Source organism: Ascaphus truei, chromosome 3 (assembly GCF_040206685.1).
Source record: "Ascaphus truei isolate aAscTru1 chromosome 3, aAscTru1.hap1, whole genome shotgun sequence".
Classification (NCBI taxonomy): Eukaryota; Metazoa; Chordata; class Amphibia; order Anura; family Ascaphidae; genus Ascaphus; species Ascaphus truei.
The window spans coordinates 117,908,273-117,925,359 of NC_134485.1; the positions used below are offsets into that span (position 1 = coordinate 117,908,273).

A 17,087-nucleotide genomic window follows, 5' to 3' on the forward strand; every position below is an offset into this window, starting at 1 on the left:
CAGCAATGTTGATCTAAACCACGGGTGGCCAACTCCAGTCCTCAAGGGCCACCAACAGGTCAGGTTTTAAGGATATCCCTCCTTCAGCACAGGTCGCTCAAATCAGTGGCTCAGTCTTTGATTGAGTCACCTGTGCTGAAGCAGGGATATCCTGAAAACCTAAGCTGTTGGTGGCCCTTGAGGACTGGAGTTGGCCAGCCCGGATCTAAATATTCATCCAAAATGAAGGTTGCGACCATAATGAAAAAGAAAAAGTAATGACAACAGATTGTCTTTCTAATCCAGCCAAGTGGGACTGCACATTTAAGAAAATAAAAATACCATTGTATAATAAGGGGCTGTGGCAGTGATTGTGCACCAATAAACTCAATATAAAACTGCAGTTTACTTTTCAGAACATATACCATTTCTTTTGGTATGGGAAGAATACAAATGGGACAGGTAAACACTATCGCCCAACAATGTGCAAAACAGAACAAATTCTAATTAAAACCATTTTATAAATAATTTGAAAAAAAATCTCCCTGTAATGTAGGAATAATAAAAAAAAAATGATAACCTCTCGTGCAAAATGCACCTTAATGTATTTTATTTCACACCTGGATGGATGAAAATCAGCTTGTTTCTTAGACATTTCAGAGAAGTGGGGGAGGGGGGAGAGGGATGAACTCCAGTCCTGTTTTAGCCGTCTTCTGCAACTTGCATTGATGTTTTGGATTCAGAGAGGCCATCACGGTAGCTGCTCTATGCAGTCCAAGTGATCCGGTATGGGAAGGCCTGTCAAAATAGTTAAACACTTATTCCACACGGTGAGGGTTGGGCACACAGGCTGTACAAAAGCAATGTCAAACGTATAAAGGTGAATGGAGTTCAAAGCGTCATAGAAAGCCAAGGACCCATTATCATAGTCCAGCAGAATTCCAATGCGGCGAAGATGCGGTGACGGTTCTATAGGAATCTCCTTGCCGTTATGTCTCACTACCCAGTTGTTGTTGCAACGACAAAACACCCAGGAGGCGGAATTCTTCCCAATCCACTCATGCTTGGGTGCGGATTTGTACGCAATGCCCAACGCATACCTAAACAAAAACAAAAAATAAAAAACACGTCATTATTTACAAATAATCAGCACTGTTGGATTGAAACACAAGTAATCTAAATGGCCCACTCGAGTTGACAGCAATGAGGTTGCTGATGTCCATTTTTATTCCCCGATTTGCAATTTTTTTGAGTCCAACTTTTCTCGTGAACCAAGGCAGCGCAGATGGATTCTAGATGTTATTTTTTATTATTATTCATTTTTGAAAGGTAATAAAGTGTGTAATTCAAGTTTCTACCTCGGAAAACCATATGCATCACTTTATTATGGTATTGCCTTATTAAGCAAAACACACACCCCCATGCAAGAACTATAACGTCGATATATATATATATATTTTTTTTTACATACCAGGTGCTTCCACTTATAACCACTTCCCAATAATGGCGTCCGCTGTCAATGAACACATTGCCCGCAACACCGTAACTTCCTTGGCTTGTAAAACGTTCTGGCGTGTGACTCTTTTTTGAAGACGATTCATCTCGTTCTACCGTCAGGTTATCATGCGACACTTTAAGCTTCCGGTGTGCAGATTTGGGGTCTAATTTAAATGGCTGACCTAGGTGGGAAAAAAATAATACAATTTAAAAAATAGAATGTGATACATACATACAAAGCATGCATGAGGGGAAAGTTTACAGCTATTGCTTCTCGGAAGAAGCAAAGGGCGCATAAACTGATTAAATGTTAAATAGAACTAGGGAGGACTGACGATAACTATAACAACCCCACAGATGCAAATTATCAAAAATTACTTAACGTAAGGGGTGATTTGAGAATTTTGCAAATTGACAAAGTAGAAAAAGCTTTAAAATGGACCAAACAATTGTTCTACCAAAAAGGTAACAAAGTGGACAGATTATTAGCTCAGAAACTGGGAAAGATCCAAATTTCCTCCAATATTAAATAAATTAAAATGAGAAACGGAGAAACGTCATTCGACCCAAAAGTAATAGAAGAGGAATTTATAGCATATTACTCATCTTTATATAACCTACAAAATAAACATAAGCAAAACCCAGATATATTTAAACAACAAATAGATAGGTACTTAGACTCTTGTCAATTACCAATTCTGAAAGAGGATAGAGTTTTATTAAATGCAGAAATTTCACAGGAAGAGATACTGGCAGTGATTAAGGAACTCAAAAATACAAAAACTCCTGGTCCAGACGGACTTTCGAATAATTATTACAAAACATTTAAAGAATTCTGGTGCCCTTTCTGGGAAAACGTTTTAACTCTTTTATGAAGGGTAAAGAAATTCCTCCCTCAATGCTGAAAGCACAAATCTCTGTGATTCCAAAACCTAGGGATCATAATCGCTGTAGTAATTACTGACCAATCTCATTGATCGGAAGAAAACGGAGACTAATCTCCTAATCCAGTGCTCAAGAAAATTCCAAAGAGATGCATCTCAAATGATAGTAATCTTCTTGATTATAAATATACATTTGTTGTTCCAAACCACTAAATAAGTGTGAGTAAAGGCAGAGCGTGGTCATTAATGCTCACAATTGAGGGTATATCAATGATGGATAGACGTTTTAGGATGTAAGGATATCCATGTGATAATGGAGACCTAACCCATAAATCTAAAAGTCCATAAACCCTTGGAGCTAGACCTCTAATATGCAATATTGAATCCCATATGGGTACTCACGGCCTTTGTTTCTGAAGTCCTGGCAGCAGCATGCTCTCAGCCCGATGTGGAAATGAAGAGGGATTCCTCCCAGCGTGGGAAGGGTACGCTGGCTCTGTGCCCCACCATTACCCTTCCCACGCTGGGAGGAATCCCTCTTCAATCTCATTGGTCAATAGCGATATCAAAATTTATAGTAAAATTATCACAATAAGATTAAATAAACTGTTACCTAAGATTATCAACCCAGATCTGGTAGGATTTATTTTAGGGAGACAAGCAGCGGACAATATAAGGAGAGTGATAAATCTCACACATTTAGCAAATATTTAAAAAATACCAACGCTATTAATCTCACGGGATGCTGAGAAACATTTGACCGAGCGGACGGGTTGTATATGTTTACAACCCTAGAGAAATTTGGAATCGGGGGAAATATTCTAAATGGTATTAAAGCGCTCTATAACCAACCAGGGGCCACGTTAAAGATGGGCGGGATCAGCTCAGTATAATTAATATAAATAATGAAATAAGACAAGGCTGCCCACTGTCGCTGTTATTGTTTGCATTGAGTTTAGAACCGTTAGCAAATAAAATTCAGATTAATAAGAACATCAAAGGTCTGACAAAACAAACCATAGAATATAAAATAGCCCTTTACGCAGATGATCTTCTACGAACACTCACCAAACCACTGACTTCACTTCCGAATCTATTTGAGGAAATCTCAACATTAATTTTTTTCCTCAAATTATAAAATAAACAACACAAAATCAGAGGCACTGGCAATAGGAGTAGAGACAGGGACACAAAAAAATTACTAAAACTAAATTTTAATTTTAAATGGGAATAAAGTAGTATCAAATATCTGGGGGTAAATCTGACTGCTAGATATACAAAACTTTATAAAGTCAACTACCCAAAACTGTTCCAGACAATAAAAAGAGACCTGGAAGAGTGGAATAGGTATTATATATCATGGATTGGCAAAAAAATATCAGTAAAGATGAATTCTCTTCCTAAATTACTTTGTTTCGTAGCCTTCCAGTCCCGATTACAACTAAAATGGTGAATGATATGCAAAGTAAAATGTATGCTGTTATCTGGGGAAAGAAAAAAAACGAGAATAAAAAGAACCGTGCTTAGTTCATTAGGTCAGAAGGTGCACTAGCTTCACTGGAATTAAATAAATATTTTAATCGCAGCACAATGAAGCCATCTACCAGCTTGGCATAGACCTAACCAAGAGGTTAAATGGGTCGAAATAGAGGCAAACAAGATCCCGGCGCAGAATATAGATATATTACTGTGGATCCCTAAAAAAAATAGACCGCAAGAGGTATATAGGCATCCGGTTATTAAATACACATGATATATGTGGGACAACTGGGAGAAAAGAAAGGGGCGACACTCACTTATGACCCCTCTATGGAGGAATGAGGCATTCCCCCCGGGATGTACACCAGGAAGGAATAGTATTTGGATCCTAAGAGGAATACTTAGGATTAGAGACTTTCTGTCCCAGGGGAAATTATATACATTTGAGGAATTACGAGAGAAATATAATATTCCACTCTGAGTATTTCAGATAAACACAAATCAGACATGTGCTCTAGAGACAAAAACTAAAAACACTCGTATATGACTCAATTGGAGAAAGATATAGGAGTAGAGATTCCCAAAGAAGATTGGGCAGAGATCTGGGAGCAGGGCCGCCAATGGGAGGGACAAAAGGCCCGGGCGTCCCGGGATCCGTGAGTCAGAGGGGCCCAGCGCGGCCCTGGCCATTATATTAAAAAAAAAAGTTAAAAAAAAAAAAATGGTGGCAATTGCGCATGCGCAGAGACGAGGTCCCACATGGTGTCCTGCCTGCTGCCTGTGGTCCCCCCCCCCCCCAGCTTGCTTCCTCAATCCCCTCCCGCTCCCAACGTGGGACGGAGGGCAGGGAAGCGCCAACCCTGCATCCCCGCGTGCGCCTCCTGCACCATGCAGAAGCCGCGGGGGATGCTGCAGCCACCTGCCCCGCCCCCAGAGCTAATTTCTTGCGTGCCAACCCAGCAGCAGCCGCGGAGGATGCTGCAGCCGTCCGGCATCTCGCGCCACCCCCCAGCTGAACACCTCCCCCCTAGCTGCCCACCTCCTGTGCGCCCCCCAAGCCCACCTCCCGTGCACCCCCTCCTGTGCTTTCCCCGAGCCCACCTCCCCACCCAGTCACTCACTCACCCAGTCACTCACCCACCCACCCACCCAGTCACTCACCCACCCACCCAAACAGTCATCTATCTGTCTTTTGTTGAAAATATAAAAATAAAACAGGTTGCATTGTAATGTTTTTTTCTGTATCACAATAAGAAAACAGTTAAGCAAAAGTTGCGTGCTAATATTTTTTTCTCGGTAGGTGCGCTGCTCCTTTTATTTGTCCTGAGCCCTATGATTTCTGTTGGCGGCCCTGTCTGGGAGTCAGCGGCGAGCTCATCTCTCTGCACCATTATCAAAGATAACATGTATAAAATTATGATGAGATGGTATTTAACACCGGATAGGATAAAACACATATACATATATATATATATATATATATATATATATATATATATATATATATATATCAGGGAGCAAGCGTGCTATGCTGGAGAAACTGAGGCACATTATGAGAAGGAGTGGCTCAGTGAGTAAAGACACTGACTGGCACTGAGTTTGAAGCAGGGAAGCCTGGTTTATCTGCCTGTGCCTCAGGCACCAAAAACATAGATTGTAAGCTCTACGGGGCAGGGACCTCTGCCTGCAAAATCTCTCTGTAAAGCGCTACGTGAAACTAACAGCACTATACAAGAACATGCTATTATTATTATTATTATATCATATATTTTGGACTTGCCAAAGGTTGTTCCTTTTTGGAGGAAAATTATAAGAAAGATCACCAGGATGTTCGAGGTCCCTATACCAATGGACCCTGTAATATTGATCCTAGGGAAACCATTGCCCAATGTGTCGTACGCCATAAATAAATCTATCGCACATCTGTTGACAGCAGCCAGATGCACAATAGCACTTCAATGGAAGCTAATTAATACACCATCATACCAAGTTCTCCAAGAGACGGTGCAACATGTTTAAGAAATAGAAAAATTGGCGGCATTTATGAATAACAATATGGATAAGTTTGAAAAAATCTGGAACCCCTGGTTGTGCGCTTTCCCAGAAGATATAGCGTCACTCCAAGATGTACAAGTTTAAACTAACTGGAAAAATACTAAAAGAATAGTTAAAATCTATGTGCGCAATGAATAAGTAGGCCGAGAGATAAACTAAAATATCTAAAAAATAAATGATCCAGGATAAGAAAAAAAAACTATTATCAAAAGAACTTCTTGCCTACCCTGCGACCCAGACCCCCCTCCGTCACTCCCACTGTGAGCGTCTGTTTATATTGGTTATTTTTTATCTCTGACTATAACCAGGAAGATTGTTACATTTATACTAAAGATATTGTAACTGTTGATTTTTATTATGACTATGGTGGGGGTTGAACCCTCTCTCCCCTTCTTTTTTCTGTACCCACACCCTCCCTCTATGTTATCTAAAAAATAAATAAAAATTGTTTGAAACAAAAACAAAAAAAGATCCCTGCTAGGAAGAGTTTACAATATAAAAGGACAAAAAAGTTAAAGTAGCAGTCCGCCTCTTCCTCCTCACCCCTTCCCCCCAGGCTGGGTAAGGGCAGCACAGGAACGTCCTGGTATTCAAATCCCCCCTCATCCTTTAGGTCCACATAACATAGGAGATTTAAATTGCCTAAGTGTCCCAGAAATGAAAACAGTGCATTTCATTTTTGGGGACACCCTGCTTCCCCATCCTGGTAGGTGCTTGGTATGAGCTTGTCAATAGTTCCCACTTTCTGGCCACAGTAGTGAGGTTTGTTAGGTGATGGGAATGTAACTAAACATTTTTATGTACGCCATTATAGCATTTCAATTAATTCAGAAATGCTTTACACATTGGAATACTTTTTGAAGCTGAATTCATGACGAATTTAAATTGGAGCCCAACAACCTTCTTAAGAAAATGTGCAATATGCTTGCTAGAGAAAGCACTTGCTGTGATCGGCTCTTTATTCATTCTTTTTACAGTAACCTACAGGCTAGAGTCCAGTGGTTTCAACCTTTCCTTTGGTTAAGGGACCATATAATTATAATGTGAAATTCTGCGAAACCCCAACCCTCTCTAATACCGCGTCTGAGAATAGATGCATTGTAAGGAACCCCAACTCTCTCTCTAATAGCGTGTCTGAGATCAGATGCATTGTAAGGAGCCCCAACCTTCTCCAATACTGTGTCTGAGATCAGATGCATTGTAAGGAACCCCAACCCTCTCTCATAGCGCGTCTGAGATCAGATGCATTGAAAGGAACCCCAACTTTCTCCAATACGGTGTTTGAGATCAGATGCATTGTAAGGAGCCCCAACCTTCTCCAATAATGTGTCCGAGATCAGATGCATTGTAAATTCTTCTGTATTTGGTACAATTTTCAAACGACTTCAAAATTGCAGGAAACCCTTTGAAAAACACTGCGCTAGAGAAACAAAATCATTTATAACATTATGTCGGTTCTGGTGGATTTACGCTCTTCAGAGATTTTAACTATGTAACTATGAGAGAATGTAATATCCCATTACCATATCAAAGAAAAATAGTAAGGACAGGCTGGACAGACCTGGATTTGGTTCTAGTGGCAGAGGCTACTTTGTGTCCATGTTTATATCTGCTATGCGAAATCTATATCGTATTTATGATTTACTGCCCTTTTTTTTCTTTTTTTGAACAAATGTTAATTCTAGAGACTGATCTCTTAATTCTGATTTGTGTATGCCTGTCCTTACTACCTTGTAATAAACCAATCCCCCATCTTCTCCCGTCTTTGTTTTTTTTACCCGGTCCAATTCCTTTAAATATAAAAACAAAATGTTGGTGGAAAACCCCCCATTATGGTGGTGTTTAAATTGTACTTTCTCTAACAGTAACAGCAGCACTCAATGTTCACATTTGATTTGTTGAAGGTTTTAAAATGCTGAAAAATACTACATTCTCTATGATGAATAAAAATGGTAAGATGATATATTGACCCTAGCAGTTTCTTTGATCCATTTGATATACTAATAATGCCACAAAACCTTTTACATCCACTTGAACTTATTTTAAAGTATCGTTGTTTACATTTAGATCTGTTCACCTGCTTAAGTTTCTTCATATATGTGCGATGTTTGACAGCTTTATGCAACGGAGTGTGCAGTAAATTATTAAACGGCGCGTTAAAATAATGGGTATGAATTAAAACGCTGTAAAAATATGATGGTGTAAAAACATTACTGTGGCTGTTTGTGTTGGCGGGCCCTGCTTTTGAATAGCAATGGGTACAATAACAGGAAACTGTTTGGGAGACTAAGCCACTTGGTTAGTTGATCCATACCAACTCCTGGACATACAGACGGTGATTATGTTGGATTAGCTCCATTAGATTTGTTTAGCATTACTGTCAATGATTTTTATAATCGGGTAAAAAGAATCAAAAATATACTTCAATTCAGAAGTCTGTGTAAACAGAAGGGTTCAGAACAAACCACATTTCACTTCTTACTATACTGTAATAACTTTAGTATTTCATATAGTGCCTTTCTCCCGATGGAACTGAAAGTGTTTCACACTATATTACAGTATAGTGCGTGGTACGCAGCACGTAATAATTTTTACAGTCACAGTCCCTGGCAAGATGAGTTTACAATCCATGATTTTGGTGAGATAAAGTTATTTGGACCTAACACCAGGAACTGAACCAGGTTCCCCTGCTTCAACCTCAGTGTCATTGTTTACAGAGGCAGTGTCGGTACTCACAGAGCCACATCTTCTCATGAAGACCAACTGCATATTTGCTACATGTGCCTGTATTAAATGTAGAGTGGTTTCCAATTAGACGTTCTCGTTTATATGTGGTAATTAGCAAATAACCGGCCTTTGAAGCCTGGTGTAGGTACAAAAGATTTATTAATGCAATATGTTGATCTTGATTCACAAAAAATAGGTAGCAGAGCAATTCCCCACCAAATCAATTTTGATCAAATATGCAGTGAGAAAACCAAGAAACGAGTTTCACAAAGATAACAATATACACATATTAGGAGAGAATGTTCCTTCTGTCAGAGGGCCCAAAAATAGTGTGTTTTGCCCTAGCTCTACAAATGGGGTATGGGGAGTGCAGTTGGTGGAACTTGTTCCGGGTATAATAATACCTAGTTCCGCTTCTAGTTAGTTGATTGGAAATGACGGCTATTCTTCTGAACGCACGTTTTTGCAAATATAGTAGACAAAAATAGTGCAGAAGGTAGGGATATGTAATTATACAGAGTGTACGGTAGTGTTAACTGCACATAAAATATCGGTCTAGACATTCCATATATCTAACTGTTATAGGAAATGAAAGGGGCTTTAAGCAGACACGTCCATAAGCTTGTTCAGATCAAAAGAAATCTCTGAGGGCCTGTTAATGGTAATAGAACATTCCGTTTTTGTATTTATAATACTTTAAGGTTCAACCAAGGGTTAAGCTTGGATAAATCACCCTGGGATAATAATAATTATAAAGCAACATGTTTAGTGAAAGTAAATCTCACGTGTTTCTAGACGTACGAGAGATACATTTGTATATACAGTATGAGAGTTGAATTAATAGACATTGTGTGCTTCATGATAACAGTATAATACAGTGTAATATAAGGTAGTATTGTATAGGCTCAAAAAAACTTCTTCAAAAAGGAGTGCAGAATTTACTTTGAAATGATGTTTTAGTTTAATTTAAGTAATTTCTACAGTGCTGTCCCACATAGCAACATGTGTTGCCGTTAAAATGAAATTATTCGTCTAATACATTTTCTGATGCTTTTAATGTTTATTAAAAAAATGTCAAGATGTTGAATAGATTTGGAAATTAAGTAATACTGTGGGTGTTCTTAAAGTCTCACAGCTGCCAATCTGGGGCAAAACAAAGGCACCAGATTTAACCGAGGAGAAAATAATCTATTGGTTTCAATGGGAAAAAATACGGTCTTGGTAAATTTGGTATTTTTGTTTACCCCCCGTTTTGCAGGCGAGAGACATTGATAAATGATCGCCATAGTATATTTTTGGGAGGCTAATTTGGGAGACATGTCTTGCGGAGAGAAGAATGGAGACATACTGTAGGTCAGGGGTGCGCAAATTGGGGGGCGCGAGATTCTCTGGTGGGTGGGGTAGTGGCGCTTACAGAGGCCCCATGCTCTTCCCCAAAGCATTTAAATTAAATCCCTGGCAGCGCGCGCGAGGCCTCCAAGTTCTCTTACTTGGTCATCGGCGGCTTCTTGCGATGCATCGCCTTGGCAACATGGCGTCACATGACGTCGTGACATCAGAAGACGCCGGTGAACAGTTATGGGGGAAGAGGGGAGGTCGGTGGGCGCGAGAAGGGAGGGGGAGTGCCAGCATGGGGGACGCAGGGGAAAAGCTATGCGCACCCAGCTATAGGTAATTGGTTACACATTTAGGAGTATCCACAACAAACGGTTTTACATCTAAGATTTATCCAAAAAATATAGATCCTTTGTAGAATTTGACCAAGAAATGTGTGGCAGGATAAGAAAGGGAAAGTAAGGGCAATCAGGAAGAAAAAAAAGAACTTTAAGGGGAACTGCACATTCGGTCTAAAAAATAAATGAATCATTATTAACAGTAGGGAAATTCTAGGCATAATGCAACCCTGTGAGAGCCAGAGAAACAGCAGCGGCACCAGAGTGCAACGGTCCTGCTGCTGTACCTACAAAAAGCGTTTAAATGGCAGATTTTCCAGGGGGGGATGTGGCGGTTACAGACGCCCTGCACTCTTCACCAAGGCATTTAAATTAAATGCCGGGGGAGCGCACTTTGTCTTAGGCTGCGTCCATAGTTTAGTAGTCAGCGCTCCTCTGCATTCACGCTGAGGCTCGTCTGCGCAATCAGGAGCGATTGCATGAACTGGCAGACGAGCCAGCGTGCGCGATCGGGAGGCGGGGGGAGGCAGGGCACTGACGTCACTGGGCCAATAGCCCGCGAAGCGCCGACGTCACGGCGCCGTTGACGCTGCTTCGCTCTGAATGAAGGTTTTCAGCCGACAGCGCGCTCAGAAACAGGTTCTGCTGTCGGCTGAAAATCCCTGCGCCTCAGCACGCCTGCGGACGCTTGCGGGAGCCCCCTCTCAAGACATCCTCATTGAGGATGACGGGGCTCATCGCGGAGCGTCCACATGGCTCAGCGCTGACTGTCCTTCTATGGACGCAGCCTTAGGCTACGTGACCCAGTGACGTCATTTGACACCGGAGACAAGGTAAGGAGGGGGGCACGGACTGAAAAGTTTGCGTCCCCTGGCTTAGGGGACACTTCTTTTTAGGATTCCATATACATATACGCAACTGTATATTGTAATTGTGTTTTATATTTAGATCAAACACAATGCAAATGTCAGCAATTACCACCACACACACACACACACACATTGTGAACAGGGGATTAAAAGTATATCTAGAGAGCTAGTACAAGCATGTTATTTTACTGTATGTAGTATTTTTTTTTCTCAACCCAGTCAGTTCGGAAGGAAATGTGACATATGAAAACCAACGATATCAGGAAATTCCCTTTAGCAAAGATTCCGAAAGGCTCACAGTACACGAGGAAACGTTTCAACAAGCAGCCTAATATTCGTGGCTCGCAAACAAGCGTCAATAAAAGATGGCACAGGGGACTCCAGTTTACATGCCAACACAAACAATGGATTTAAGGATTCAACGTTTTGTCATAAATTCAGAATTCATTTTGGAATATATTTGGAAAAATGCATCCTCAACTACAAATGCCAAGGAAAATTAGATTTTAAATTGTTCTAAAGCTATGCTGCTGAGTATATGAATATTTTTAAATGGGTAGCTCATCAGAGCAAGGACCTCCTTGCTATTTTCTCAGTTTTTCCTTAACTTATCACCACACATTATATGAGTTATGGTGGGTTAAAACAAACTGACAAAAACCCTCCATTGTAGAGTGTACAGCAAATAAAAATATCACATGTGAGCTCATTCACATGTCTCAGCCAAGTCCGCAACCCTGCATTTCACCATTACACTGCAGCTAGGGATTCTGGGAAATGACATGCAAATGAGCAGTGTCACTTTTAACTTATATAAACTCTATCAAATGTTGCAATGTGCACTGCGGAATATGTTAGCTCCATACAAATAAAATATAATATTAACAATAGGCAAAGTGGTCCTCTACTGCTATTCAGAGGAACACTTTTCATGCATAATATACATATGCATTATTTATGCTCAATAAAGATGTTCTCATACTCCAAAATACAAGTTCAGCTATAGTTCAAATGTTTCTTGTTGCAATCTTTTATTTACTGTTTAAAAAAAATAAAAAAATGATGTATCCGCCTTATACAATTAAAATGTATGTAGTTATACTAATCGCTGAAATAAAAATAAAAAAACATTTCATATTCAAGCACTTTATACAGTGCTATATAGTACTTCCAGTAAATGCACTCCTAAAACCTATTTATTTTTATTTTCAATAAAATCAGATTATTTTTTTAAAACATATACGGTATTAAAAAAAAAAAAAGATATATGTATGTATATGTATGTATACAACTGTTTCTCATTTTCATGACACCATCACTTACAAAAGTCAACAGGGGATATTCTATGATGGAGACGGTTTTATACAAGTGCAGCTGTTGTTGAGTTAAACTGGTTTCAATCTTAATGGAATGTTACTTTGGGGACTTGATTTTTATTGCTCCGTACTTGTTAAACCAGGCTTAAAACTCTTTTCTGCTTGGTGTAATACGCAGGAACCCACTTACCCCTGGATCTTAGCTAAGCCATGGGTCAGGTCATTGTAGATTTTATCTGGCTTCCCCCTTCCCTACTCACATTTTAGTGTTTTTTGTATCATGTGGGAATAAAGGTTACAACTGATGCTCATAATGCGTTCTTCCTATGGGAGTTTAGTTAAAACCTTTATTGTTTTGATAGATTTTCACAGCTGCATCAACTTATTAAAAACAATGTCATTTGTTATTACGTGGGGAGAGACTCAATCTGAAGATCAATACAAACTCCAGAAAAGTCAAAGCAAAACGTACCTAAGTATGGTAAAAAGAAAAGAGTGACAGCAGTGTGCTCTGTTGGTGCATGAACAATATTCAATATGATTAAATACAGCTATATAATTCCTACCTTCAAACTAGAAAAATCCGATAGGACTTCTACCAAAATGTAAAACGTGATATATAAAAAAATAGTGATAACGGTGTAGAATATATGTACAGGCATACCCCGGTTTAAGGACACTCACTCGCAAGAAAGGACATATCGTCCAATAGGCAAACGGCAGCTCACGCATGCGCCCGTCAGCACGTCCTGAACAGTAATACCGGCTCTCTACCTGTACCGAAGCTGTGCGCAAGCGGGGAGACTATAGAGCCTGTTACAAATGCGTTATTTACATCAGTTATGCACGTATAGGACGATTGCAGTACAGTACATGCATCGATAAGTGGAATAAAGGTAGTGCTTCACTTTAAGTACATTTTCGCTTTACATACGTGCTCCGGTCCCATTGCGTATGTTAATGCGGGGTATGCCTGTATAAATAATGTACTCGTAAAAAGTTTAACTAACTTTCTATCATGAATAGTAACAAAGATTGGACCTTAGAAGTTCGCGATTACGACGCCGATCGATTATAGGAGAAAGAAAGATGAGTGCACCCAATGATTCTATTTCAGAGCTCATTGTAACCTTTATTTCTGTAAGGGACGGTACATCTGTTTTTTTCATTTATTAGTACAATTTTCTTATACTGTACATCACTATGGTAGTTTGCGCTTCTGTTTTCTAGATGCACAATTAAACATATTTGAATATACACAGATATTGACCATAAAAATCTTGGCGTATCTGCGTGCTCGTTTGCGTGTCATTTCCCAGAATCCCTGGCTGCAGTGGAAGCACTGTACGCTGAGAGATAATGGGGAAAAAGCAGGGTTGCAGACCTGTCAGACACATATGCTCACTGCAGTGAGGAAATTCATTCCGCTTGCAGCGCATGACGGATTAGTTCAGATGACTGAAAAATACAGATGAGCTTTGCATATTTGTACATTATAAGGTACTGCTACAGTTAGAGATGTGTGAAATGTTTATGGAGGACCAGGCTACATTTTGTCATTTTCATTAGTGAAAATTTGCCAAGTGGCTTTTAATATATATATATATATATATATATATATATATATATATATATATATATATATATATATATATATATATATATATTATATATATATATATATATATATATAATATATATATATCACAATTATTAAGGTTATGGTGGGTAAAAAAAGTGAAAAAACCCTCCACAGTAAAGCATAAAGCAACTGTAAATATTACTGTATGTTCATTTGCATGTCTTAGACAGGTCTGCAACCCTATCTTTCCCCATTATCGCCCAGCATACAGCGCTTCCACTGCAGCAAGGGATTCTGGGAAATGACATTGTAGGAGGACATGTGCAGAGGTACACAATGGAGACTGTTGTAAAGTGAAATTATAACAAGGCTTTATTGTGCCTGTCGCTTTAAACAGCAAAAAATCAACATAAGCGAAATAGTGAGCCAACCAAAAAACCCTATCTCTGCTTTGGAGACTATCTATACATGTAGCTCAGCCCTCTCTGACTGGGTTGGTTAGCTAAGCTATTTACCAGCCCCAAATCATGGAGACATTTATCAATACACATACATAGATAATAGTCTTATACGAAAAAGTCTTATCTGTTAGCTGGGCTGCTGTAGGGGAAGTTTCTCTGCTCTCCTGGAACCGCACCCTTGTGTGCTCAGAAAATGTCAGGCTCCAGGTTAGAATCTTGTCCTCTGTCTTGTGGTCAGCTTGTCGCTCAAGACATCTGCCTTTCCTTGGTTCAGCCTAGTTGTGACTAAGGAATCTCTGCTCTGTCTCCAAGTTCAGCTCAGGTGTGAGCAAAGGAGTCTCACTTCCTGTCTCAAAAGACAGGCTTTTCTAAGCAATCTAATCAGGCAGGTGGTGTTAGTTAATTGCCTACCAGCAGTTAACCACCACACTGCTGGATTAGAGGCACATTTGTGAACAGGGATAAGTCCCCTGTTACATACCTCCCGTTTGTGGGAAGCTTGGGCTTACCACGGCCAAAGCCCATCCTTCCTCTCTCATTCAAGATCTTTCTGTGACTTGAATGAGAGTGGATGGAGGAAGAGAACCCTCTGTCCCGCTGGGATTGGAGCCCTTTCTACAGTTTATTTTTGTCTCCTCCCGAAGGTGCTTGAGATCAGCACTCCTCAGTCGCTTGAGGAGGACTTTTTCCAAGTAAAGTCTTTTTACCGAGTGCGCTGTCATGAGATTTCCGTTGCGTCGGGCACTCCTCTTTTTGTAGACAAACTGTATGGCAACAGTTGTAGAGCAGTTAGGACTAGCCCTTAAGAGTTTTCTGGTCTTGAAGCGGTCTTTCTGCACCTCCTCCACACAACGGAGTCGCCAGTTCAGCTTCTTTGGGACCGAGTTGCACCTCCACCTCCCTTTCCAGAGAACGTCCTATCTTTTCAGCTTCCTCAGCTAAGGATTCTTCTGGCTTTGATTCTGCACTCCTACCCCAGGGTTCTATTTCTTTAAATACAATGCTTGCTAGCTGCCCATTTTCTGGCTTCAGCAAAGGCATTTGCTTTACACTATTTACTTGCTATGTGCAATCCCTCCGCTTCAGCAACAGAATTTGGTTTTCTGCTTGAGTTTAGTAATTTTCAGTCTCATCTTTGGGTATTATGGCATTCACTCTCCAAGATACACAGGGAGACTTTTTTTTTTTTTTTTTTACTTGCAGAAAAAAAAAACATTCTTTGCAGTGGAATATTTCTTTCACTCCCGGCAGGGTAACTCAACACTAAGCAATTGGCTTTGGAATACCTTTTACACAGTTCAGCAATCCCTTTTTCCCCTTAGGCAATTTTACACTCCGCATTTGTTTGCTGAAAATTCCCCTGCTTCAGCACAGTCTTGCATCAATTTTCACACTTTTCTACATTTACTCCATTCACAGCTGGTAGTCCTATGCGGTGTGGCAGTCTTTACTTCCAGAATCAGTACCGCTCGTGGGTCACTGTCTGTATTCACTGCTTCAGCGCAATTTTTTTTTTTTTTACCGAAAACAATAAAGCCTAGCTCCTCTGGAGCGCTAACTCACTTCTTGAACCCTGACTACTGCTGGAAGGCAAAGCCCCTTTAATTCTGATCTCTGCTGCAGGTGAACCTTTGTTTTTGTTGCTCATGTTTGTTTGCAAGACTGTATGCAGGCAAAAGCACAAAAAAAAATTCCACAGGCAATCTCCGGCCCTTTAAACTTCAAAGGCCACCTCTCATCCCACTTCTCACACCATATGTAGGAGGACATGTGCAGAGGTACACAATGGAGACTGTTGTAAGATGAAATGATAACAAGGCTTTATTGTGCCTGTCGCTTTAAACAGCAAAAAATCAACATAAGCGAAATAGTGAGCCAACCAAAAACCCCTATCTCTGCTTTGGAGACTATCTATACATATAGCTCAGCCCTCTCTGACTGGGTTGGTTAGCTAAGCTATTTACCAGCCCCAAATCATGGAGACATTTATCAATACACATACATAGATAATAGTCTTATACGAAAACGTCTTATCTGTTAGCTGGGCTGCTGTAGGGGAAGCTTCTCTGCTCTCCTGGAACCGCACCCTTGTGTGCACAGAAAATGTCAGGCTCCAGGTTAGAATCTTGTCCTCTTTGTCTTGTGGTCAGCTTGTCGCTCAAGACATCTGCCCTTCCTTGGTTCAGCCCAGTTGTGGACTAAGGAATCTCTGCTCTGTCTCCAAGTTCAGCTCAGGTGTGAGCAATGGAGTCTCATTTCCTGTCTCAAAAGACAGGCTTTTCTAAGCAATCTAATCAGGCAGGTGGTGTTAGTTAATTGCCCACCAGCAGTTAACCACCACACTGCTGGATTAGAGGCTAATTTTTAAGTAATGCAAAACGTGACAAAATTTACAGAAAATTTGTGGCAAAATTAGCGAAGCGCTTTGAAAACATCCGTACATCTCTAATTACGGTAAACATGCAAAAACGATATCCTTAAATGAAAGAGTTGGGCCCAGATGTTGCTGAAGGAAAAAACAAAAAACGGGACCCAATTATGCTCAACAAATTTTTTGGAGGCTGC

The 17,087-nt window shown here is 40.2% G+C and overlaps 1 protein-coding gene across 7 annotated transcripts in view; it reads right to left on the bottom strand.

The window, feature by feature from the left end:
• Positions 1–633: 633 nt before the first annotated feature.
• MID1 (midline 1) overlaps positions 634–17,087 on the bottom strand; it is a 463,742-nt gene continuing 447,288 nt past the window's right edge. For all 7 annotated transcript variants that reach the window (XM_075589406.1, XM_075589407.1, XM_075589410.1 and 4 more), the window contains 2 exons: positions 1,451–1,658; positions 634–1,079 (listed from right to left, as the gene is read on the bottom strand). In XM_075589406.1, the coding sequence (XP_075445521.1) occupies positions 731–1,079; positions 1,451–1,658 (557 nt within the window). In that variant the 3' untranslated portion in view covers positions 634–730. The remainder of the gene's footprint in view (positions 1,080–1,450; positions 1,659–17,087) is intronic.